Here is a 25,075-nt window from a genome sequence, read left to right as displayed (position 1 = left end):
AACCCCAGCCATTATCACGACCGAAAGAGTAATCACCCTTCTCTGGGGCACATACAATGCATAGAAAGTGTTTTTCAGTGCAGAACTATGTGCAAAATTGTCCCAGTGCATTTTTTTTTACAGCTTTAAAAAGCTTGAGGCTTTCATATGCAAAACTGGTCTTTAACTGAGCAGCCTGCGTTAGACTTTATTGTAAGTAAAACATTTGCCAATCAGCACTTCCAACTGAAGTTTATTTAACTCCAGTATAGGAATTAAGCCAAAAACCGTTAAATGGGTTGTAGCCTCCCTTAATTCAGGGGTTTTCCCTCATTTTCTATGACACTATTCAGCTACAAAGTTTATCAATGAGAGCTTTGTGGCACTCCTCACTGTTCCCAGGTTGCTTGAGTAAACACTACAGTACAGATACCTAACACTCCTGCTCTATTTATCCGGAGCCAGAAAAATTCAATGTTCCCCTTATCCTCAATTTCATGTGTCAGTTATGTTACCCCCACACACCAAAATAGAGCTCTCACAGTCTTAGAGGGCCTCTCCTCCATGTTTATTCTTGGTCAGGCAGACATCAAACAGTTACTTAACGGCACTGCCGTCAGAGCATCATGCACGCTTGTTTTCTTGATTTGAGGACCGGCAAAGTCAAACCACTATCAGAGCATGAGCAGACTGGAAAGTAACCAATCAGTTTCCCCATCTGGTGGCAAAACTCAGAGGGAGTTTTCAAATGTCAGTGATGAAGCACATCCTCTCAGAGACTCGTGTTGCGCTTTGGAGTCAGCACCCGTCTGGGAAGACCATCAACAGAACTGTCTCTCTGGAAACATTACCAAACCCCAAGCATTGTTATGCAACCTCAGCCAGTATCATTCCCTCTCCTCAAAAACCAGATGTATGCAAAGATTGCAAAGCATTTCTCATAAATAAATCATAGTCCTTCATTTTAACGTTCTTATAAGGCACTTATTTATTTACACGTTTTCTCCTGCACTTGTTAATACTGCGTTTACACACTTTTCCCCAGGAGATCTGGGAAAATAACTTCTGGGACCCAACATGAGTCTGCTTTTCACAAAATATCTCTTCCACCCTATGTGTAAACATTACAGGGACACTGAGGACCAAAATAAACATATCCATTTGGCCTCAGTCATCCACGTCTTGAAAGGTAGATACTGTTCTCCTAAAATGCAGTATCTGTTAAGAGGGGCACTTTTCTTTTCCTGAACAGGTTCCAGAATACACTCCTCCCCCAGTTTACCAGTAACCCTGCACCTCTTTCCCCTCTAACAAGGGGTATCAAATCTATTACACTGACTCTGGCTGATGAGTTAAAAACTGCATCCTGGTATTCTAAATGAAGGAGAGATTCAAAACTGGAAAAAAAAATCTCTGGTAAAGATTGGCTGCTATTAATAACTGGTTTTAGAATGCAAGGTTCTGTTTGGATTGTAAGCCATTTAAACCAGGCAAGGTGGAATCTGAAGCCCATAGGCAAGATGTGCAGACCCACCAAACATATCCATGTGGGCCCTCCGGAGGTAGTTGTGGGACTGTGTGAACAGGACAAACCCACACATGGTCCATATGGGCCCCAAGTGGGTGGGCTCGTGTAGACTAGTACATGTGAGTAGCCCACTGTCAGCTGCCTGTACAATTTAATTTCAATTCAATTTTATTTATACAGCGCCAAATCACAAAAACAGTCCCCTCAAGGTGCTTTATATTGTAAGGTAGACCCTACAATAATACATACAGAGAAAGATCCAACAACAGTGGATTGGCGACAGTGGGAAGGAAAAACTCCCTTTTAAGAGGAAGAAACCTCCAGCAGAACCAGGCTCAGGGAGGGGCCATCTGCTGTGATTGGTTGGGGTGAGAGAAGGCAGACAGGATAAAAGACATGCTGTGGAAGCATACAAACCAATGTGGTGCCCATAGCAGTTTTGCAGGTAGGTCACTGTAGGTGAGGAAATTCTGTTGGTAGCCCACTGTGGGCTGCCCGTAGCATACCCATGTGGGGGCCACAGCAGTTTTGCCTTTTACCCATTGCTTTGTGGTGTAGTAGCTATAAATTTCCCTGGAAAGAAGATTCCCAGCTCAAACTTGAGTAGGTTATGTCAGGAATGGGGTAAAAATCTAGTGTGAAAATCAGCAAAAGTCAAATATGTGACAGTAACTGCTTTGGCTACTCCTTGTTATTAATGGACGTTTTAGTCCACAACTAAGACCAATTGGTGGCAGCAACGTAGCAAGGGGGACATGTGGGCAGTGCACCCCATGATCACAGAGGACAGCCAACAACTACTGTATGTGCATACTGTGGGTACATTACAAGCCTACACTGTGGGCCTTGTGGATTTGCCTAAAGTGGCGTCAAATGTACCCCAAGGTGGCATGTTTTGGGGAGAGCCTTGTCATGTGTAGAGAGGGGCCTTTGCTTCTCTGACAGGATGCTATAGAGCTGTCGTGGACTAAAGTGGGGCTCTGACTGCACAGTTTATGTTGGATGGCTATGTGAGCTCAGCCATTAGTCTGCCACACTAGCATAGTGGCTCATGTTGGTAGCAATCACACATAATTGCAGCTAAACCTTCCACCTTAGCCTAGCAAAAAAGTGCTGACAGAGTCAAATGGTTGAAGGTGCTAACAATGTTAAACCTGTGTCCATTTCACTGTGTTAACTCATATGCAATAGAGTCACCAGTGTCTAAACATGAATGCGAGTCCATGTTTGTGTGTGTGTTTTTGTTTTTTACAGAAGAGCTGAGGTGTGCTGGGGTGACGTGCCCCAATCTGCAGGTGCCTTCCTGCCCCGAGGGTTCAGTCCTCACCAAGAGCTACAAGCCTCCTGCTGAATGCTGCCCCTCCGTACCACCCCAGTGCACTTGCGACTTCAGTGCCTGCCACAAGCCCCAGTGCCCGAGCGAACAGCACCCCGTTTCACTTGGTCAAGCCAGCGGTCAGCCAGGAGACTGCTGTGATGTCTACGAGTGTCAGAAAGGTAATTTCACTGATGAGCAAGCTACACACTGCTCTTGCTCCAACAATAGCAATTTCACAGTTGATGTGCAAATTATTTTGTTCAATATTTTGCTTTCTTTTTGTTTTTTTGTTGGGTTTTTTTGTAGACGCAGTCATTTCCTCCTCCTCTGTGAGCTAATTTTTTAAGGGAAAATGAAAACTCTTAATTGGATAACTGCTGTCGGGCTGTTTATCAGGCTGGAGCAATGCTTCCAACTGGTTTTCCAAGACATTTTTAGGGGTGTACATACAAAAACGTTTAGTTTAATTCCTAAAGGGTTATTAGATATAACGGCTTCTTCGTCCATTTCCTCACTTGGGTATTAAAAAGAGAGAGTGACGTGGTAGCAGGCGAGCAGATGCTGAATGCGCGTGAGAGTATAACACGTCTCTGTCGTGAGGCAGAGGCAGCCAGGAGCGCTAGGAAGGCAGGGAGGGGACCTGCGGTATTGGTCTGTTTACTCTGCACGCCCAACAAATATTCACTGTTTTACCAACAGAACAAATTCACATTCTGGCCCCTGCACATGTATAAATGAGTGCTGTGTCCCAGAATTAATGGTCTTAACAAGCCCGGTGACCAGAAAAGTGCTTAGGCTATGAATTTGCTCAACAGAAGTGCAGTGTCAAAGGGTTCCTGTCTGGTCACACGTCCAAAGGGAAAAGGTTCATAAGTTCATTGATGGGAATGCTTTTTATGTGCTCCAGTCTGCCAGTGGGGAGGGTAATCGAGTCCGGCAGGCCAGCGGGGGCTGAATGGCAGCCTTGGGGGCCATGGGATCAGTGTTTTGATAACAAGTGTCTGCTGTTCTTTGGGTCAGGGGCTTGATGCCTTTTGTGCTGCTCCTACTGTCCGTTAGGCTTGCATGACTGCATGCCGTGTCAGAAAGCTCCACCGGCAGGGACAAGGACACGCACCAGAGCCCTCGTCAGTTCCACAGTCCTGCATAGGCCTCCGTAGCACTCACTACAAATGCAGAATCTTAAAAAAGTCTTAGGTAATGTCAAGTACAAAGCCTATCGTCTAATGGAACACATTTCAGCATGCCCTTGCAGTGTCTCTGTGTGAGGCTTGGACTGATTATCTTGTTTCCATTGCCCACTTGGCTGAGGACTGATGTTTAGTCAGGGTTAGTGTGTGCAGTGACAATAAGCTCCACCTGTGTGTTTTGGCCTCGTCAGCAACGGACTCTGCTTCTTCATTGGCTACAAAACAGCAAACCTGGCAGTAACATCCTGACCTGATGTCATCTGATATTATAGAGGACCCTGTTTGATCCTGTTTGGCTGTGGTCTGCTGTTTATCAACACTTTGCCTGGCACATATTTTGCATATGTCCCCAGCGGTGGATCCGGAGTAGGTTTAGTGCTGTTGAGATTTCTGGAGATGTTGAGCAATAAGGCTGAGATCACCGCACTAATCGTTCTTTGGAAACTTAGCTTGACTTTGTTGTAAACACACAGCCAAAAGCATCCGTGTCCTCACAGCTTGACAACTGTTTGTGTTGGTGACATGAGATATACTCATATTTCTGCTTTGCAATTTGAGTTTTCAAAGAAAAGTGCGAAAAGACTGAACATCACCAAGCATGACTGGAATTTAGACTCTCTGTGCCCCAAGTTGTTTTAGGGATTACCATTAACAAACATTGCGGAAATCACATGTGAGCATCTCCTCATGTGACTTCCTATTGCTTCTGTGAGCGTTAAAAACTCGTTGCCTGCCTTTTGATTTTGGGCAGCTAAAAGCCCTTAGTGCATTTTCTTCACTTAGTTCTGCTGCACGCAAAGGAGGACAGCGGGAATACTGAGCGATAGGGGAAGGGGGGCTGAAAAATGGCAAGGAAGAGAATAAAAGTTCACCAAATCCCTGCTCCACTTTCAACTCAGCTGGCACACCTGATTTGTATTAGAGTGCAGTGCTGGTTGTCAGGAGGCATGGGGTCATTGGCACAGACACTTTGACTCAAAGGTATGGCGTACAGATGCTGCCGTAACCTCTGCTCTCATTTATAGAAACCACTGCCCCCACATCTGCTTGCATTTGTCCAATACATTTATTCACATAACTAATCCACCTACTCCTCTATACAGACTTTCTTACATAACCACATTGTTTCACTTCCCTCATGTTGGCTTGTGTTAGATTAAAAGCTTGTGGCTAGATGAGATCTTTGAATGTTGAGTGACCCAAGCGACTGTGATACATATAAATGTGTAATATTACCATTGAGATGTCATACCTCAAAAATTCTTAAATTGAGTATTATTATCTATATTTGCTATTTCTTCAGAATTGTGGTTATTTTTCAGCATTTCTTGTTACATGTTATTTCATAGCAAAAATTGCAGAGATTCCCAGCCATGTTCTGGGTGTACTTCCGCAGTAGCTCAGGTTTATGTCGAACTCTGTTTGGGTAGAAAAGTTAAAATTACTAAAATAATAGCTAAGCAGTTGGAAACACCCAAAAGTGATACAAAATTTTAAACAAAAATGGATAATTAATGGGGGAAATGTTTAAAAAAGTTAGCTAAACCTATGGTTAATAGCTAGCCACTAGCCAGGCTAGTGGCTAAATTTTAAGCTAATATATATAATATTATGAGTCAAAATAGCTAGGTAAAATTATAAACAGCACAAATTCACCTTAACCTAAACATAACAGATGAGCAGTTAAACTGGTCAGTAAGGGTCATGATATAATTAGCTGTTAAATACTAGAGTAGTAGGCTAATATGCTAAATAGCTGACATATATGGGTCATTGATAATTGTGGGATGAAAGGAGTCTGGATTCAATTTAAAATTACTTCAGTTCAACACATTTGAAGATTAGACATGTTGGTAATGAGAACGTTGCTCTTTCAGGGGAAAAAACACTGAAGACCACTGACCAGTTAGCATGCGAACAGTATTCAGAGCTAGTTGACTGTGCACAGGATCAGAGTGCAGTTTTCCAATGTTGCTGCAACTAAGCTAATTCTTTTCAAGGTTTGGCTAAATCCAGCCAACAGAGTCTAAATGCTTGGATGCTTTGTGGGAATGGCAGGCCAAATCATTGATTCACTCCACCTGCCACCAGCACGCTGCGCCCAGCTTCTGCCAAAACGTCAGACCCACCACTGCTTTCTTTTAGTCTGCATGGCAAGAGTCCAGAGCCATCTCAAGACTGGATAGGTCCCTGTGAAATTCCTCCTCCAGTTTCATTGTCTGATAAATACCATTTTTGCCCCATGGGGCTTATCTCACCCATCAGTCTACCGCAGCACCATTTGGTTCAGATAAATATTACTATCAGTAGTAGACAATGAACAAATGTTTACGAATTTGTAATTAATTGTATAAACTTGTGATAACCTCTCACTAATCAAGCTTGACGTGTCTATTTTTTTTAAAGGCATTGTTCTCTGGTGGATCTGATGAAATTATTCTGGTGTTAATCTTAGCCAAATGTAGGACAGCTGACACAGCGTAGTGCACTCGTTTATTAGAGTGTATTGTCTTACTCAGATGGAGTCCAGCTTAAGGTTGACAGCCTGTGTCTGATTTTTCTTTCCCTTAGTCACTCCCAAGTGTGTCCACAGTGGGAAAGAGTACTCTGAGGGAGAGGTGTACCGCATGGACCCGTGCTGGCTGTGTCAGTGCCGGGGAGGAATCTCCTTCTGCTCCAAGGCAGAGTGTGCTGAGCTTAACTGTGAAAACTTCTACATTCCTGAGGGAGAATGTTGCCCCGTCTGCATAGGTACACACATTTGCTTTATTATTCAGTTAAACTGTGTCACCTTTCGCTGATTATTACACTGTTAAAACTGGTAGCCGTAGACATGGTTGTGCCAGAGGTTTCTTCCTGTTAAGAGGGAGTTTTTCCTTCCCACTGTTGCCAAAGTGCTTGCTCATAGGGGGTCATATGATTGTTGGGTTTTTCTCTGTATGTATTATTGTAGGATCTACCTTACAATATAAAGCACCTTGAGGCAACTGTTGTGATGATTTGGCGTTGTATAAATAAAATGGAACTGAATTGAATGGTGGCATCGACTAAAACGCCTATATGCCCAAATGATGGGAAGAAAAGATGATTCAGCAGCAGTGAAGGCGATATTAAGACCTACTTTAATGTCTTTCTCACATAACCAGCTTTCAGAGTCGTTAACATACCTGACGAAAAGCGGTGCAACAAAGAGTCATCCCCCAGTCTTTTCCGCTGGGGAGATTTAAAAACACAAAAACCTTTTTTCACTGTGTGCGCCGCAGCCCTGTGAGATCTGGATCGTGGTTAATGTTTAAAAGAAAAATGGCCTCGTATGGCAACCACATTAGTCTGCCAGAAGCCTGTGGATGGAGACGGTAGCCTTTGGCCTCTGACTGCGTGGCTACAGTCGATCAGATGCATAAAAGGAGGAGTGGGGGGGAAGACGAAGAGAACGAGTGCAGAGGAGAAATCATGTTAGGTCAGTGTTAGAGGTACAGCTGGAATGTGCAAGCATTTAGATGGCATGGAATGCTTTCATCTTTTGTTTATGGAAATCTGTACTTTCTTACTGCACTGGATGCAATACTTAATCTAGGTGAAAAGGTAAGATTTTCTGTGTGTGATGATTCTCAATCAATGTTTCTTTATAAACAAAGGATAAAAGGACCCATTTGAAATGGAAAGCTATGCTACATAATGTTTGGTTCTCAAATCTGTTGATATTTAAAGGGAACTGTGACAAAATTATAAAATTGGCTGTGGCGCGAGCACAGGGACTATGTCAGTGGAAAAGGAAAGAAAAAGTCCTGTTCAGGGTCATTACATCCGACCTCAAACACTCAACCTCTCAAACTCAACTGGGACAACAACATTAACGTTTTCATACTTTCACCCCGTTTTAAGGCTAATGGGAATGGATCCCAAATTTCCAAAAGTGCTTTCTTTGCTTTGGAGTGAAATTTACATGATGAAATGATTTCTCAGCTATTGAACGAAGGAATGCTTTTACCCCATTATAATGCACAATCTGGACACTGTGGACTGTCTTTCTGATGTGAACCTAAACCCCTACGCAACGCTTGTCACAACGCCAGGAGCCTTTCTCCATTTATAAATGTAAACGAGTCATTGACATTCATCAGTGTTTTCTTCATATCTCTTGTTTAACTCCTTCATTAAGTATCCAATTTACCACAGTTAGGCTCTCACTTGTTGTTAATACAAACCCAGTACAGGATCTGAGAACCTGAGCTAAAAATGATGTCAGCCTTTCTTTCCTTCGTACCTAAACCCACACTGTAAACATCTCTTTCTTTCCTCTCAGATGTGTCAATGGCTAGCACCGAGGCCAGCTGCTGGGTGAATAATAAGCTGCGAGCCCACGAGGAGCAGTGGAAAGAGGATGACTGCACCTTCTGCCAGTGTGTGGATGGCGAGCCGCACTGCACAGCCATGGCCTGCAAACAGAGTTGCCACAACCCGGTGAAGATCCCCGGAGAGTGCTGTCCCTTCTGTGAAGGTACGGTATGCAGAGTTGTGTTGTCCTTCAAATGAGTTACGCATTAGCACACATACCAAATGCAGGGCACTCCTGCGTCCCTGCAGCTTTTCTACAGAGCCCACTCAACATGGGCTCATTAAAGGGGGAGGCCACAGTTGTCCTGGTTCAATCTCTGTCTGCCTCTGGCTCCTGGGGGGCGTTATTGTGGCTTCCTACCCTCATTATCAAGAACATTTGTGACACACGCTCTCTCGCTCTCTCTCACACTCACACTACAAAAACATTTGTTGATTTATGTATCTGTGCATTGTCTAATTTATGTGTTCCTGGGGCTGTATGTTTGTTTTTTTCTTACAGGAGCAACAATGTGCATTTTAAATTTGTAGTCTGTCCTTTTATTTTGTTTCCCACCACCCTCTTGTCCTGAATTTGACATCCTCATAATAAACCACATATAACTGTAATAATAACTGAAACAAACAGAAATAGAACAAATTTTAATTGCAAAAGGTGCCAGAAAGGGCAGGATTTAAAAAAAAAAAAAAAGTTCAGCAGCACAGAGCATTTTTCTAGCCATGGGGTTCTTTCTGTTCTTTTTATTACCTTTGCCCACCAAAATGAGACCCACCTGTCTGTGTGTGTGTTTGTGTGTATGACATTACAGCATCCTTTTAACACAGGAGGCTGTATAATTGAGGTAGAGCCTTTTTTTTTTTACTTTAAGCATACTTAGTTACAGCTCATTGGGTGCTGTTCCTCCCACCGAACGTGGCAAAAAGCGTGCAATGGGAACAGTGGTGTTACGGGTCCGTGCTCGTCTTGTTCCATCCTCATTTATTGTGGCACCACAGTGGAGTTGGCTCAAAATCAAGGGGCAAAGGATGCTTTTTAGACCCATTCAGCTTATTAATAGGAGACAGTTCAGCACAATAAGACAGAGAGGTACAATCCCCCTTAAGGTGCAACCCACCCCGGTGTAATTGCTCTGCATTTATCCGTAATTACTGTTTATAAGTAGGGCAGCGTAAATAGGTAGCTATTAGACTTGGCACAAAAAGCTCACATGGAGTAGAACAACTAAAGGGATTCAAGCACACAAACATAAAAAAACAGGAATACATTCATAACAGTACCTTAAAAGTTCTCACTCTCTATTATCTCACTTTTTTTTAACAGAGCCTTCTTATGAAACTGTAAGCCCTTTGCTATGTCCTCCCCTGGACAACTGCTCCCTGTCAGTGAATGACTGCCCCTATGGTTTCCAACAAGACAAAAATGGATGTCTTCTTTGCCAATGTCTCAACAGTAAGTCTTGATTTTTTTTTAGCTCACCGTAGAGGGTTAAAGTTACTGGGAATGACTTTTAAACGCGTGACGAGATGATACATTTCTTCTCACGTGCCGCGTCTTGCAGTCCCACATTAAAGCTGTGGACAGTGCTGTGTTTACCCGTTGCAGCCACTTGGTTTTGACAGCAGCGTAGACATGTTGATGTTCATCACAGCTTATTGGTGTTTTACTTTGTGAGCAGGAATGTTGCTGCGAGCGGCTCCATGGCAACTCGTGCCTTTTGCCTTTAATGGATTGCTGTGGTCGTGATCAGATGACCTCCTTCTCAACTCTTTCAGATGACTCCTGCCCTGACCTGGGAACGTACTGTTCCCTGCAATGCCCAATGGGTTACGAGAGGGATGATTTTGGATGCGAGGTGTGCGAGTGCAGCGTGCCCGTGCCAAAGTGCCGACCTTTGAGCTGCACTAAGACCTGCCCCTACGGATATGTGTGAGTACACCCACTGAGTCCAGCTGTATGTTAATTTTTTCATTCGTGTTTTTGAGTCTGATTTAAACACATGTGTCTGTCAGTGCTGCGCTTAAAGTTTCAATGGCTTTGAATCTTTCAAATATTTTAAAATTACGTCAGCGTCTTAATGATCACTTCACAGTCCGTAGCTGCGTTTACTCCAGGAAAAATGGCTTTTAAAGAGTTTTAGTTTTCATAAAAACTACAAATCATTTTCTCCCAGCCATCCCTCCACTGCATATTTGTATGGTTAAATAAGATTTTCAGTACTTAATAATATTAAGTGATGCCCTTCCAAAGAAAGTATACCAGGCAATTGCAACAGTAGTCATCAAAGTGCCTACTTTGGTGGCCAATCCCGGGTCTCTGTGTTAGCTTGTGTGTATATTTGTGTGTGAGTCATTTGCTGTGGGGTCCGCACTAGCCGCTCGGCCCTCTACAACTCCTCTCCTCCTAATCCCATTTAACCCAATCAAACATCTGGAAGTGCTCTGTACTGGGACGCTTGGTCCCCAGGCACCATTCTCATTTCATTAATCATCATCCTGTCTCAAAACAACGATCAAAAACACATCAGGACAAAAGCAGACTTTAGGAAATATATACAGTTGGGATCCTTCTGATATCGCCACCGTTCTTTCTGGAGCCACAGCTCAAGAGGGGCACAACAGGAGAGGAGGATGAGTTGGATCCTGCAGGGAGGAGAAGAGCAGGAGGTCCTGGCTTTATCCTTCATAAGCAGCTGTTTTGGTCTAGCCTTAGAAGTCTGAAATCCTCTGAGAGCTTGCCAGTCTTACAATGCAAATCTTTCTTCTCACACACAACCCTGAATGCAGCCACCGCAGAGAGATGAAAAAGCACAAAGGATCTCTGTGTTTATACTGGGTGTATTGATGACATCCTGTGAGCATTGTAATGTACAGTACGTGTTCAAAAACAAATGGCGCTGGCCTGTGAAGCGAGAGGAATGTAAACCGTGTGTTAAACATTCCTAAATGAAGGACTCTGCGGATACTTCTCATATCTGAAGTTTTTGTTTGTGCCGTCAGGATTGGGTTTTTTTTCCACCTTTCATAGCTCAAACTCACAACTGGGACCACACAGGTTATGAATGGCATTCTTCTGGCCATTAAGGTTGCGGCCTGCTGGAAATGATCCCCCCTGGAGCCCAAAGTGCTGCTTGGCATTCAGCATACTATCTTTAAACAAAGCCTTACTCTAAGAGTGCAGCGCTCTCTGCCTCTGTGTTTGTACAGTGAGGCTGTAGCCAACCCTTCACAGTGTTGTTTCAATAGCTGTTATTGCTGTTTCAGCATAGATGGGGTCCCCTGTTTGCTGAGCCTGAAATCCTGTGTCCTCTTTATGGGACACGGCTCTGCATCACAGGGTCGAAGGCTTCTTTAATTTTTCACCCTGGCAGACGAAGATTAATAGAGTAATTATCTGGGTATAATGAGGCCACCGTGTGAGGTAGGAATCATCACGCACCTGGAGGGTAAGACAGAGAGGAAGTGGCTGGGCGAAGATGGATGAGACAAGGTTAAACAGGACTAGTGTCTAGAAGGAGACAAGTGCAGACACACAGGTTGTACTTTCACTTGGGTTTTTGCCAGTTTATCAGCGTGCAGCTCATTCGTGTTTTATTAGGTGGAATAATTGGATCCAAGTGGTCTATTTCCAGACACTGGAAGCAGATCAGATCAACAAAATGTATGTTTGTGAAGAAGTCCCTGTCCCTTCCTCTAATTATTGGACCATAATGTCCTGGTGGGAGCAGTAATTTGTAAATCAACCAGAAGTTTACAGTGACAAGGACCCAGTTCTTATTTTTTTCCATCTTTTTCGATGAGATCGATAAGATTTTATTATTCACAGTAATGCTAATCTAGCCACTCTTCTTATATGTCTTATACGAGGCTTTCAGAGCAATAAGAAAGGCAGGAAAGTGAATTGTGCTCTTTTTTTCCCAGAGGCTTCGGGCTGGTATGATGTGCAAACCACAGGGATCTCACATGTTGGCCCTTTATTTGCTCTTCTTCAAAGCCAGCTAATATAGAGAGGGGAAAAGCAAGTCCAGATGTTGATTATTCATGACTGAAACATCTGCGTTTCGCTCTATCACAACACCATGTTTTCCTCTATGTGAAGCAATTTGAAACCACGTTTGAGCTACACAGGAGTGGCATTGTTTAGTCCTGACACTTTGTTTACTTCCTCACACACTCTTGCAGTAATTAAGGCTTTTTCGTGTGCACTTCATCACGCGTATGTTTGTTCCCCTGCAGCAGGAACAAGCATGGCTGCGAGATGTGTCGCTGCGTCAAGTGTCCTCCCTTCACCTGTGACAAGCACTGCGTCAATGGCTACCGACAGAACAGGAAGGGCTGCTCCATCTGCATGTGTAAAGGTAACCGAGCTCTCTTATTAATCAGGTGTGCGTCGTGATTAAAGGGATGCTTCGCTGGCTGTGTTACTTAAGCAAAAGACACAAAAGAGTCTGTTGTTTCATGCAGAAGTTTGTAACTTTATTTGTCTAAACATTTAGCCAGAAATGAGATGAGACACTAAAAAGCACTAACTGGAAATTCATGTAAAATTTTTTGAAATGACCTGATGAAGCTTAATCATCCAGGTAAGGTAAGCAAACACTACGTCCAGGTGAACAGGATCAACTGTCTGTGATTTTGTAATGACCTTTAAACAATCGAAGAGCTTTATGAGCCAATATTTATTACTGAATAAACATTTGAAATTAATGATATGATGATAGATTCAAGATGGATACAAGTGGTGACACAAAACTGTGAGATATTACTAATAATTGTACTGTGAAAAAGTCTTGAACCACTCTTTATTTCTTTATATTTTGCTTCTAAGGAGCAAGCCTTCATTGTAATTAAAGTGGTCTTTGGTCAGAGTTTTTCTTTTGGCACTTTCTGCTTTTTCAAACTGGAAGAATTAAGCTAGAGATGCTAGAAGACACAGAGGGAAGATGACTTGATGATCTGACAAGAGACAGGGGAAGACCGAGACAGTATATACACATGAGGGTGATTAGAAGTGGAGACACTTGGGAACACAGTTGGAGCAAACTAGACATAACGAGAGAGGGGAAGGAAAACTAAACGTAACACGCATGGGACAAGAGACTATCACAATAAAACAGGAAACAGACAGACACCAGCCGCAGGAAAACATGGGGAACGCAATGAGACTCAGACTGACTACATACAGAAACACAGAACAAGAGAGTGCGAGCGGGGAACAGATAGAGAGAGGGCGAGAAAGAAAGAGTTACACCGGATTTGACATTCATAAGCAGACATGGTAGACTAGCGGTCCCCAACCCCCCGGCCTACCGGTCCGTGAGTCATTCGACGCTCAAGTGTGAAATTTATGGTTTTCGGGTTTTTACCGTTAACTCGGTTTCCCCGGGTCTTTTCCCGTGTTGTAGTTGTGTGTTTGAAAGAAATATTTACACGTTACCATAGCGACCAGAGAGCATTGAGGGGCAGAGAGGAGGATGTTACTCTCAGTGTTGTTGCTGCATTTCACGAGGACGCTGCTAATAAAGTTGCACAGTTACACAGTGAATTCACGTTTGTTAATACCAGATTTTGTCTCGGTCGTATCATTAATTTTGTTGTATTTATCCGCGACACCTTAAAGACGGTCCGTGAAAATATTGTCTCCGATGCGCAGGGGAAGACACAGCAAGGAGACAAGACAGGGAAGACAGACTGGACACGAAAGAGCACAAAACAAACAATAACAAAGAACTAGAAACATAACAAACGGTTCTCCAAACTGAACGTTAACATTTCATTAACCTGCAAGAAATGAACAAAAGACTCAAAAGCCTGGGTCAAAGACAGAGGACTATGACAGATTGATCCACAGCTCTCTAAAGCCTCAGAAAGGGTCTCAGTGGAAGGGCGTCTGCCAAGAAGCCATTATTGAGGAAGGGAAGTAGAGAGAAAAGGCTGAGGTGAGCCAGATTACACAAGAACTGGACTGAAAATCTGTGGCAGCAGGTTGCATAGAGCGATAAATCAAAAATGTACAATTTTTTGTTTAAATCATCGTCAGGAGATAGGAGGAGATCAGGATAGAGGTAGGAACAGCGAGTGTCTACAGCATCTGTGAAACAGCCAGTGGACCTCGACATTAATGAAGCTCTGGGATCCTCACAACAGAGATGAAGACAAAATACATCAAAAGAATAGCTATGAATGTCCTTCAAAAAGCCCGGAGAACTATTCATGATAGCTACTTAAAGATAGGACCTAAAAGCTGGACTACGAGACTTTAGTGGTTAGTAAAAACATTGACTTTCCATCTCATTAGAATTGCACAAACTCAGTTTTTGCTTCATATCCTGTATTTCTATCTATGTTTGCACGTTTCAATCAATGGCTGGACCTAATTAGCATTTCCGTAGCAAAATATAAAGAAGTATAGAGAAAGAAGAAGGGTGAGTCAAGTAGTACAAGATGAATAAAACAGTTGCCTTTCAGGTTGAAGCCAACATAGTTTCTAATTTTAATACAACAGGCCACTGTAATATTGCAGTAGTTTAAAACAAGTTGTAGAAAGGACATTCAGGGTACTCTCAACAGCCAGTCGATGTAAAAAACAGAATTGTTCATTTTAATCTCTAAATTCACTGATCATGATCACCTTCTTCTTTTTTATGAGTCAGAGGATAAGCCCTGCCTATTTTATGCAACCTCTTGACCTTTAATGTTCAACCGATCAACCTTCATATCATAAGTTCAAAGATTATTGAGACTTTTGCTTGTGTGCTTGCTTGTATATGTTTCACCCATCTCTAAATTGTTACATAGAGCTACATCCTCACGTTTAACTGCAGTTTCCCCACATGGCCTGAAGTGTAAGGGGGAGAACACAGGAGAGCTTAGTTTCTGATTTTAACCTGAGCTTTGATTTCCTGTGACCTTTTGCTTTACTGCCGTGAGACTGATGCTTTTATGCGTGCTTCTTGTTGATGTTAGCTTTATCCTGGGGATGTGTATGCAACTCTAATTAGATTCCCTCAAATTCCTGCTTTAAAAGTTAGTATGCAGAAGCCACTTTTATGCCTGCAGCTGTGTTTATTTTGCCATTTTAGAACTAGTATAAATATCTCATCCTCAAATATACTTAACCTTTTCTTTGGTTTACGAGGTAATCTGTGCACCTACTGCACAAACACAGTAACACACACACAGAGATGTTCCTACTGCAAATAATCCACTGTTTGCCTGATTTGAAAGTCCTGAAAGACTCTCTTTGTAGACTAATAAAATATTTAGTGGTAAAAACACTTTTTTGGGAAGTCAGTAAAAAAGAAAAGAGATTTGGAAATTTCCTATAGCTCTTAGGCATCCCAGTAATGCCTGCACCTTGTGTCTCCAGAAAGTGGTCACGTCCCGAGCACCACTGCCCCGGCCCCAGTGTCCAGCTATTGCCTCACATCCAATGGACAGAAATATGAGGAAGGTGAGGGCTGGCATGATGGCTGTCGCGACTGCTACTGCCATTCCGGACGGGAGATGTGCGTGCTCATATCCTGCTCAGTGCCCAGCTGTCTTCATCCTGTTGTCAAGCCTGACCAGTGTTGCCCTACCTGTGAGGGTATGTTTCTGTGCTGTTTATAGCAAGTGTTTTCTTATTTTCATAGTTTGGGCTCATCAGTAATAATCTATGACATCAGTGACATTGCTCAGAGGAAGTCTGGTGAGTCAAGAAAAAACAAGCAGACAGATTTAAAACATCCCTTCCACCCACCCTCCTTATTAGTTGCACATATTTGCAAAGCCAAACAAGGGAGAATAGTGCAGTTATTCCCAAAGCTATTCATATAAAACAATTATCCCTATTTACACAAAGACTTTCAAGTCTCTCAATCATGCTGTAGTTGCCCGCATCTAGTTTTCCAGTCCAATAACAGTTTATTACCATCATTATGGGTGCAGCCACGTTCAAGTCTTTTGCTGTCTTGCTAGATCTCAGCATTTACTCCTGGTGTTGTTGTGATCACTAAAATTAATGTACAAAACTAAGAAAATAAGACTAAAGATTGGTTTAAATGAAACACTTTAGAGATCAGAAATAGTTCCAGTGACGTTATATAGTCACACACAGCAGGCAGAGAGCTTTGACTCAGAATCTAGCTCTTAAATCTCGCACTTTCTGGCCCCTTAAACATGCAAACACCGTCTCTGTTTCTCTAAAAATGGAAAGGATGCGTTTTTTTCTTTTTTTGGCCTCGAATCTCCAAGTGTAGGGATATTTATGGAGGAGTGATTCAGTTTGCTCTTCAAATATTTAAAGGGGAATGTCTACAACTTTCAGAAGCTATGCACACTTTAAAGTCAGGGGGACAAAAAGTCTAATATCTTGCAGATGTCTGCTGCTCTGTTGGACAGGAAGATGTTTTCATTAGATCAGTTAGTTGACAGTGGTTAATAGACAACGGTCTCCATAGCATCTTTGTTTTTGCAACTTCTGTTCATATATATATATATATATATATATATATATGAACAGAAGTTGCAAAAACAAAGATGCTATGGATATATATATATATATATATATATATATATATATATATATATATATATATATATATATATATATATATATATATATATATATATATGGGAACCATGAAGAGGCCGCTAGAAAAGCTGCAACCACCAAGTACCTGCAGAGGGTCAGGCAAGTCCTGAGGAGTCAGCTGAACGGTAAGAACAAGATCCGGGCCATCAACACGTACGCCCTGCCCGTGATCAGGTACCCTGCTGGGGTAATAGGCTGGCCAAAGGAGGAGATAGAAGCCACTGACATAAAGACAAGAAAGCTCCTTACCATGCATGGAGGGTTTCACCCCAAGTCCAGCACCCTGAGGCTGTACGCTAAGCGGAAGGAAGGGGGCCGGGGACTGGTGAGTGTCAGCACCACAGTCCAGGATGAGACAACGAACATCCAAGAATACATTGGGAAGATGGCCCCAACTGACCGAGTGCTCAGTGAATACCTCAGGCAGCAGAAACCCAAGAAAGAGGAGGGAGATGAAGAACCATCATGGCAGGACAGAGCCCTGCACGGTATGTACCACCGGCAGATAGAGGAGGTGGCTGATATCCAGAAATCCTACCAGTGGCTGGACAAAGCTGGACTGAAAGACAGCACAGAGGCACTAATCATGGCAGCACAAGAACAAGCTCTGAGTACAAGATCCATAGAGGCTGGGGTCTATCACACCAGGCAAGACCCCAGGTGCAGGCTGTGTAAAGATGCCCCAGAGACAATCCAGCACATAACAGCAGGGTGCAAGATGCTAGCAGGCAAGGCATACATGGAACACCATAACCAAGTGGCCGGCATAGTGTACAGGAACATCTGTGCCGAGTATAACCTGGAAGTCCCGAGGTCAAAATGGGAGATGCCCCCAAGGGTGGTGGAGAATGACCGAGCTAAGATCCTGTGGGACTTCCAGATACAGACGGACAAAATGGTGGTGGCTAACCAACCGGACATAGTGGTGGTAGACAAACAGAAGAAGACGGCCGTAGTGATCGATGTAGCGGTTCCGAATGACAGCAATATCAGGAAGAAGGAACACGAGAAGCTGGAGAAATACCAAGGGCTCAGAGAAGAGCTCGAGAGGATGTGGAGGGTGAAGGTAACGGTGGTCCCCGTGGTAATCGGAGCACTAGGTGCGGTGACTCCCAAGCTAGGCGAGTGGCTCCAGCAGATCCCGGGAACAACATCGGAGATCTCTGTCCAGAAGAGCGCAGTCCTGGGAACAGCTAAGATACTGCGCAGGACCCTCAAGCTCCCAGGCCTCTGGTAGAGGACCCGAGCTTGAAGGATAAACCGCCCGCAGGGGCGTGCTGGGTGTTTAAAAAAAAAAAAAATATATATATATATATATATATATATATATATAAGATAATTGTTTCACTGTGTCATGTAGCAGCTGTTGTTAAAGGCCGAATGAATGAATGTTTCGTCTTCTCCTGCTGTAGACGACTCTGGCAGTGGTCAGCCTGAGGGGATGGACATGGTGGTGTGCAGAGCACCTGGGGGAGAGTTTTATGTGGAGGGGGAGACCTGGAACCTGGACGAATGCACGCGCTGCACCTGCAGGAAGGGACGCGTCCTGTGTGACACCGAACTGTGTCCCCCAGCTCTTTGCCAAGCGCCGATCAGGAACAAGGACACCTGCTGCCATGTATGCGCAGGTAATTCAAATTAAATAAGTTCTATATAATTAAAATATTTTAGAATATTTTCAAATGTGTCATCACAGGTTTGGATGGTAGGCAGGGAGCTGTAAAGCTGTTTTCAGTGTTCTACCAGCATGTGGTTTTGGAAGGTCTTGCACGTTGCACTCTGTTGGGCAGTTTTATGTCAGGCACACAGGCTCATAAAGAAACCAGCCAAGACCGGTAGGGTTTACGCAGAGATCCTCGAGGCCAGCGGCAGCACATGTGTTCTGCTTTTTACCCTTCGGCCCACACTGGAGGCGCTTCTAACTCTATTATTGGACGGGCAAGAATGCAACTGATCTCGCCAAATCTATGCTAGCTCTCCGGTCACGAGAACGTCTACAAAATGCATAACCGCACGCATATTTTATTTACAAGTGCACCCAAACAATTCCCTCACAAACTCATAAACAATGTGTCCCGAGCGCTCCCCAGCATGAGGCTCACAAATCAGCAATGCATGACTGCAGCCTGAGAGCTGCTCCTTGAGAATGCCGGTCTGCCTTATCACTGCATCTGCCTGCAACAAAAGCAGATTGTCAAGGCCAGGCTTTGATATATGTATGGGTCTGGTCACCAGGAATGTGGGAATAATACAAATCTCACAACAAGCCCTGTGATGTATGTGTACATTAGAGTAGCGCTGTGTGGACAAGCTAACTCAGGATCATGAAAAAGCCATAGATCTCTTTTTCAGCAGGGTTTAGGTTGAACATCTGTTATAGATATTCATATGCACACGTTCTACATCTGAACACAACTCTGAAGACCTAACAACTTGTTGACTGATCTGTTCAATAGCAGGGTTAAATACAGTCGTCATTTAGGAGCAGAGCATATTAGAAACGTGTAGAAGCACGCTGTAACCCGACATTACCAAGTCCAGTTAAGAGAGGAAAGAGCTGTAATGCAGTGTAACTTTCTGCTTTTTCATTAACTTATTCCCCTGTGTGCAGAAGAGACGCCCCTCCTGCCAGTGAACAACAGCCAGCAGGAGTACTGCATAACCAGCGATGGAGACGTGCTGCTAGCTGGAGACTCCTGGAAGGCCAACGTCTGCACCAGCTGCACCTGCAACAACGGCACTATTCAGTGTTTCTCTCAGCACTGTCCAGCTGCCAAATGCAGGGTGCCTGTTTTACGCAAGGGCCAGTGCTGCCCACACTGTCTCGGTGAGTGGTTAGAGCGGTTAGAGTTTTAAAACGTTGGTGCCAAATTTGTCTTTAGACCCAGCTTTGATTGTTTTTTATTATACTACCTAAAACATGAGCTTATATTCTATTCTAAAATTAAAGTTTACATAACACTTCTAGTCAAAGTGAAAAGCTTGTTGATGGGGGAAAAGAGTAATTCATAACCCTGCACGTCAAAAAGGAGGGAGGAACTGAGGGAATGCCAGCGTCTGGACCGTTTGTGTGTTTGTTCATTAGTCGTAGCCACTCTGGCGCTACATAGGCAAACACCGTCACTTGCAAAATATTCCATGTGACACATGCGCACACACACATACTCTGCCTGCTCCGAGCATAAACATTCCTCGAGCATCTGCACATTCACGTTTCCTCTGCAGTGGCACAGGAAGGCAAAGTTCCATGTCAGCTTTTCCTATAGAGGAAACCCTCAGCATAGGCTTCCATTGTTCACCTCCATATTTTACCAGGGCCTTTGTTTTCGTGATATGCCCAGAGGAAAAATGCTCTGTCTTTTTTTTAAAGCAGACACAGCGTATAAACACAGCTGAAACACAAGGGAGTCTATACACTTACTCATGGTTAGACATATTTATGCCTTTTTTATTGCGTTACACCATTCATATTTGTAATGGATCTCATTTCTTGTTCCTGTCTGAAAAGAAATGACGACATCAGTGCCGGTGATAGTGTCGACAAGCCGCCCCAAGGCGAGAGTTACCACGACAGCGGAGAGTGCGGTGTGGCTCACCACTGTCACTGTGCCGCCCATCATTGCTGTTACAGGTACCTGCTTTTACAGACTTCTCCCCCCCACAGCCGTCTCCACTGACGTCCACTCCCCAGTTCCTTTAGTGCACTACAGTAGTAACCATACATGAGTAATTTGGCATATTTGCTATACTCTGCTGCCAATCCCAGTGAGTGTTTATACTAATAGAGTGTGTTAGGAACAACTTGATAAATGAATGAAATATATACTAACTCATGTTGAAGTAAACAGTAATGATGAATGGGCATAAGCAAAACATGATCTCCATGGAACAGGAGTTAATTCTTCAGCGTTAGCGTTTGAGGGGCGATACAATGAAGTCAACAACAACAGAAAAAAAAGACCTGTTTTCAATTTAGAGTTGGTACATAGTGCTGGCTCCATAACGAGCACGCTGTCATTGGGATAAATATTCAAAATAAATGTTGTCTTTGTTCCACAGATGAGCCACGTTCGGGTGAGAATTACCCCAGCCAAACAGAGATGGCTCTCATCTACCAATCAGCCGCCTGGATCCTGGCAGGTCTCCTCTTAGCCATCGTGATCTTTCTCATCGTGGCGCTACTCATCAATAAGAAGAAGAAGTGGGTGCAGATGTCTTGCTACAGTGCGCCAAAGAAGGTGAGAAGTCTCTTGCTGAGGTCGACACGACTTTAGGATTCTTTCAAATGAAACACGATCAGGTCGTTCATAAAGTCTCTACCATGAAATGTGACTGTGGCAGCTTATTCTACACTGCAAGAAATGAAAACATCAGAACTCAATGGTAAAAAAAATCATGTTGATATTTGCACTAATATGGACTGGCTAACGTGTTGGGAACAAAAGGATGCCACATTGTTTGGTGGAAATGAAAATTAACAATCTACACTGAGATGAATTCAAAGACACCCAGAAGAAATGATTCACCAGGCTAGTCCACTTTGATGAAATCTCACTGCAGCAACTCCACCAGTTGTGGGACTTGCCAATTCTGGTATTCTATGGCAAGTGCCAGTCAGGGCCGACGCTGTTGGGCAGTGATCCTACTAGAGGATGTCAGACCTGCAAGCCACTCTCATGAAGTCTGTTTCTGATTGTTTAGCCAGAGACCTTCACACCAGTGGTCTGCTGGAGGTCATTTTGTAGCTCTGGCAGTGCTCGTCCCGTTCCTCCTTGCACAAAGGAGCAGATACCGGTCGTGCTAGTGGGTTGAAGGCCTTCTATGGCCTTATCCAGCTCTCCTAGAGTAACTGTCTGTCTCTGAAGCTCTTCCATGTTCATGAGACTGTGCTGGGAGACACAGCAAACCTTCTGGCAATGGCAAGTACTGCTGTCCCATCCTGGAGGAGTTGGAGTACCTGTGCAACCTCTGTAGGGTTCAGGTATCTCCTGCCAGCAGAGACACTGACTCAGCCAAAGTGCAAAACAGGCGAAAAAAGAAAACCGTAGGAAAAGTTGAGGAGGGAAAATGTCGGTGGCATCCAGCCTGTTTGGGGACACTACAGTGCACCTGTTGTGAATTTCATTAACACCAAAGCAGCTGGAAGCAATTAACAACCCCCTCTGCTACATAACTGACCAGATCAATGTCACAGAAGTGGAACTGAGTGTTCCTTTCATTTTTTTCTTTTTAGCAGTGTATTATTTTTAGTGCAAACAGGTGCAACATGGCAACCTGTCACTGCTTATTAGCTATGATCTGAACTACAGCAGTAATCTACCAACCAATGATTTTGGTCCTTTTGCACCACAGACAGTGATCCTGAAGAAGCACGTCAACAAGAATTCAGTGGTCTACATGGAGCCTTCGAAAGACAACAAATTTCACAACGTGAAGAACGACTGCGGCATCATTCACTTCTCTCCAGAAATGAGCTCCCCCTGTACGGAAAAGTTGACCATCCCCAGGGCCAAACTGAGCATGGGCAATGACTGGACGCCATGCTAAAAAACGAACAAAAAAACACCCCTCAGACTCTGCAGATCAGAGCTGTCTGGCACATCCCTCTCGTTTCTGTTGCATCCAAGGTGGTTAATGTAACAGCACACACACCTTGGGCGCTGCCTTCTTCCCACCATTCTCTGTGTGACAGTAAAAACAAGGATGCTCTTCAAGACTAAGCAAGTTACCACTGACTCTTACATTTTATGCCCTCATTCTTCTGTATTTGAACGCTCGGGCGAAGGGACTTTCTGTGAGGTAGATGGACGGGTGGACATATAAAAGCACGGAAGAATGCGGCAACCAGACAGATTTCTCTGTGAAAACCAGACTTTGACTGTGAACACTGTAATATACCTGCTTATTATTGCCTCCTTTGGAACTGGAACTTTGGGGCAATAAGAGGAGCATAAAAAGCTTTAGGACAGGGGTTTGGGCAGTAGTTTAAAGGGAGCATAGGTGCTGCCCTCTTAAGCAGTGCTTCATTGTGGTTGTAATCATTGTCATTAGCAGGGAGGCCAAAGGAACTTTTAATCCAGCTGGATCGAAATTGGTTTCTGCATCCAAATCAAAACAAGTCCGTAGGCTTCATATTGACCTCCAGATCCAAACCCCTGCTTTTCAATGTGTGATTTCCATGTTTTTTTTTTTAACTTCTAAAGCCTTTTTACTAGATATTGTGTTTTCCTTGCCCACTCTTTGCTTTTAGAGTGGGTGTCTATGTGGGGCCAGAGTGGAACATTTTAAAAATAGTAGTCTAAACACCCACCTGCCAAAATCAATGACAGGAAGGACACATATCCCAGCATTATTTCTTTCATTCCAGTCAAGTCTGATAACAAACTGCTTTTATGCAAAAAAAACACCCGGTTTGGGAATTGTGTGAAATGTGTCTAGACTTGTCTTCGTTATATTAGCCAAGAGTCATAATCTTCGGACCCAGCCTCATCTGATTTTGGCTCTTTCCACGGGAATCTGCCACTCCAACTCCCAAATCTCAGAGTGATCTTCATCCAGCTAGAATGTTATTTTATTGATAGCAGGTGAGACAAAAGGGTGCCAGACACTTCATCTGGGCCTGTAAGGAATGTCTTTGATACCATGCCTCACTTCACATCTTCATTCACAGCTGTGTGTGTTTGTGTGTGTGTGTGTAGGGAGCTACTGTTCTTACTTGCAAGTGATTGTTAGTAGTAATTCTTTTAAAAGCCTTAATTTTATAGCCTTAACTAATTTCTCTGTTGATGTCTTGCAGTTGGTTAACAACCATAAGCCCGTATCAGGAAAAAAAGAAAAATCCCTCATTGTTACTGAGATCGTGTTGTGCCGTTCTCATTAGCTCTTCAAATAAGAGAAAATTACGTGATTTGTAAGAGTAGCTTGCTAGCATCTGTACACAGTGGTACATGTTGCAACATCAGAGCATATTAGAAACGTAGCACTTTCTTTAGAGCCAGTGTTTTAGAAAGCCCACTGCGGGATTCTTGGTGGGATAAAGGCCCTAATCAGGGATTTGATAGGCGTATTAAGGACACAGAGATGTTAAACCACTCAAGCGAACATGCTGTTGCAGCTAGATTCTCCATATCAGTCTGATCGGTATGTGGTCGGACAGTATCTGAGAAGCGTTATGAAATATGTTGGGGTTTCAAAGCAACGTGTTTCGGATCAGAGTCCATTGCCAATATCTCGATACAAAGATATATTTGATGCCAAAATTGGTCGGAGACCAATTCATAATGTGTTTTAGCAACTGAGTAGATCTGTGTATCTGTTTTAATCAAGAGTATGTGCTTTAAAATGAAGCGGTGACTGTAAAAGCTTACGCAATTCTTTGTTCTTCTACGTGTAAAAAAAAAACAAAGTAGCTTAAAAAAAGTAGAGAAGAGTACCTTATTTATTTTTTCACATAGCTTTATTTATTAATACTTAACTCTAGTTTGAGATTTTTTTGGAAAATGAATTTTTAGTAGCCAAAGCTGCTGTACATTGTAGACCATTTACCGTTTCTTTCTACTATATTCTGTACAAGCTTATTTATTTGTGTTCAAAATCCTGTAAATATGTTTCTTAGGTGATGAACTGTAACATTTACACTTATTTTGAAAAATAAATGTGTGAACCAAAGTGGCACTGAGAAAAAATTCAACTGCGCTGGAGGAACAATTCTCCAAGGTGCAGTGATGTCATCCGTTAAGTGGTTTCTGCTTCTCTTGCAGGCACGTTTACATCCGCTCCTGGACTTTAAATTGAGTCTTTGGTACGGGTCACAAGCACAAAGCAAAAAGACCCGGGATAATAAAACACCAGAAGACATGCAGGCCAGACCAGAAACTCTGGGACTGTGCTGTTGTTTTGACTCGTCTGATAGAGCTTGCTGATAAACTGCAAGGTGCTGAAGCTTCTCCAGAAAGATTACTTGGAGGAAAAGTCAGAGTCCCATGCCAAAAATATGCCAAACAATGCATCTAACAAGTTGTGTTACTTCACTTAATGTTTTGAGCATTACAAAAATATCTAATCTCTTAGGCATTTTAGTGAGGGTTAGAAATGCAGTCCTGTGCAGAAGCCTTGTGCTATGTGGAAAGGGTTTGATTGGCAATGTATTC

The 25,075-nt window shown here is 43.3% G+C and overlaps 1 protein-coding gene across 2 annotated transcripts in view; it reads left to right on the top strand.

Annotated features, from left to right (window-relative positions):
- The window catches only part of LOC113011977 (cysteine-rich motor neuron 1 protein), a 52,569-nt gene extending 27,976 nt beyond the window's left edge, over positions 1 to 24,593 (top strand). For both annotated transcript variants that reach the window (XM_080293842.1, XM_026151892.2), the window contains exons 4-15: positions 2,762 to 3,004; positions 6,587 to 6,766; positions 8,322 to 8,516; positions 9,675 to 9,803; positions 10,127 to 10,280; positions 12,587 to 12,708; positions 15,720 to 15,938; positions 18,338 to 18,553; positions 19,537 to 19,752; positions 20,434 to 20,556; positions 20,985 to 21,163; positions 22,278 to 24,593. In XM_080293842.1, the coding sequence (XP_080149968.1) occupies positions 2,762 to 3,004; positions 6,587 to 6,766; positions 8,322 to 8,516; positions 9,675 to 9,803; positions 10,127 to 10,280; positions 12,587 to 12,708; positions 15,720 to 15,938; positions 18,338 to 18,553; positions 19,537 to 19,752; positions 20,434 to 20,556; positions 20,985 to 21,163; positions 22,278 to 22,472 (2,171 nt within the window). In that variant the 3' untranslated portion in view covers positions 22,473 to 24,593. The remainder of the gene's footprint in view (positions 1 to 2,761; positions 3,005 to 6,586; positions 6,767 to 8,321; positions 8,517 to 9,674; positions 9,804 to 10,126; positions 10,281 to 12,586; positions 12,709 to 15,719; positions 15,939 to 18,337; positions 18,554 to 19,536; positions 19,753 to 20,433; positions 20,557 to 20,984; positions 21,164 to 22,277) is intronic.
- The last annotated feature ends 482 nt before the right edge of the window (positions 24,594 to 25,075 follow it).

This window comes from Astatotilapia calliptera, chromosome 19, assembly GCF_964374335.1.
Source record: "Astatotilapia calliptera chromosome 19, fAstCal68.1, whole genome shotgun sequence".
Taxonomy (NCBI): Eukaryota; Metazoa; Chordata; class Actinopteri; order Cichliformes; family Cichlidae; genus Astatotilapia; species Astatotilapia calliptera.
The sequence above is the reverse complement of the archived record's forward strand: the minus strand, read 5'-3'. Positions and strand labels throughout refer to the sequence as shown.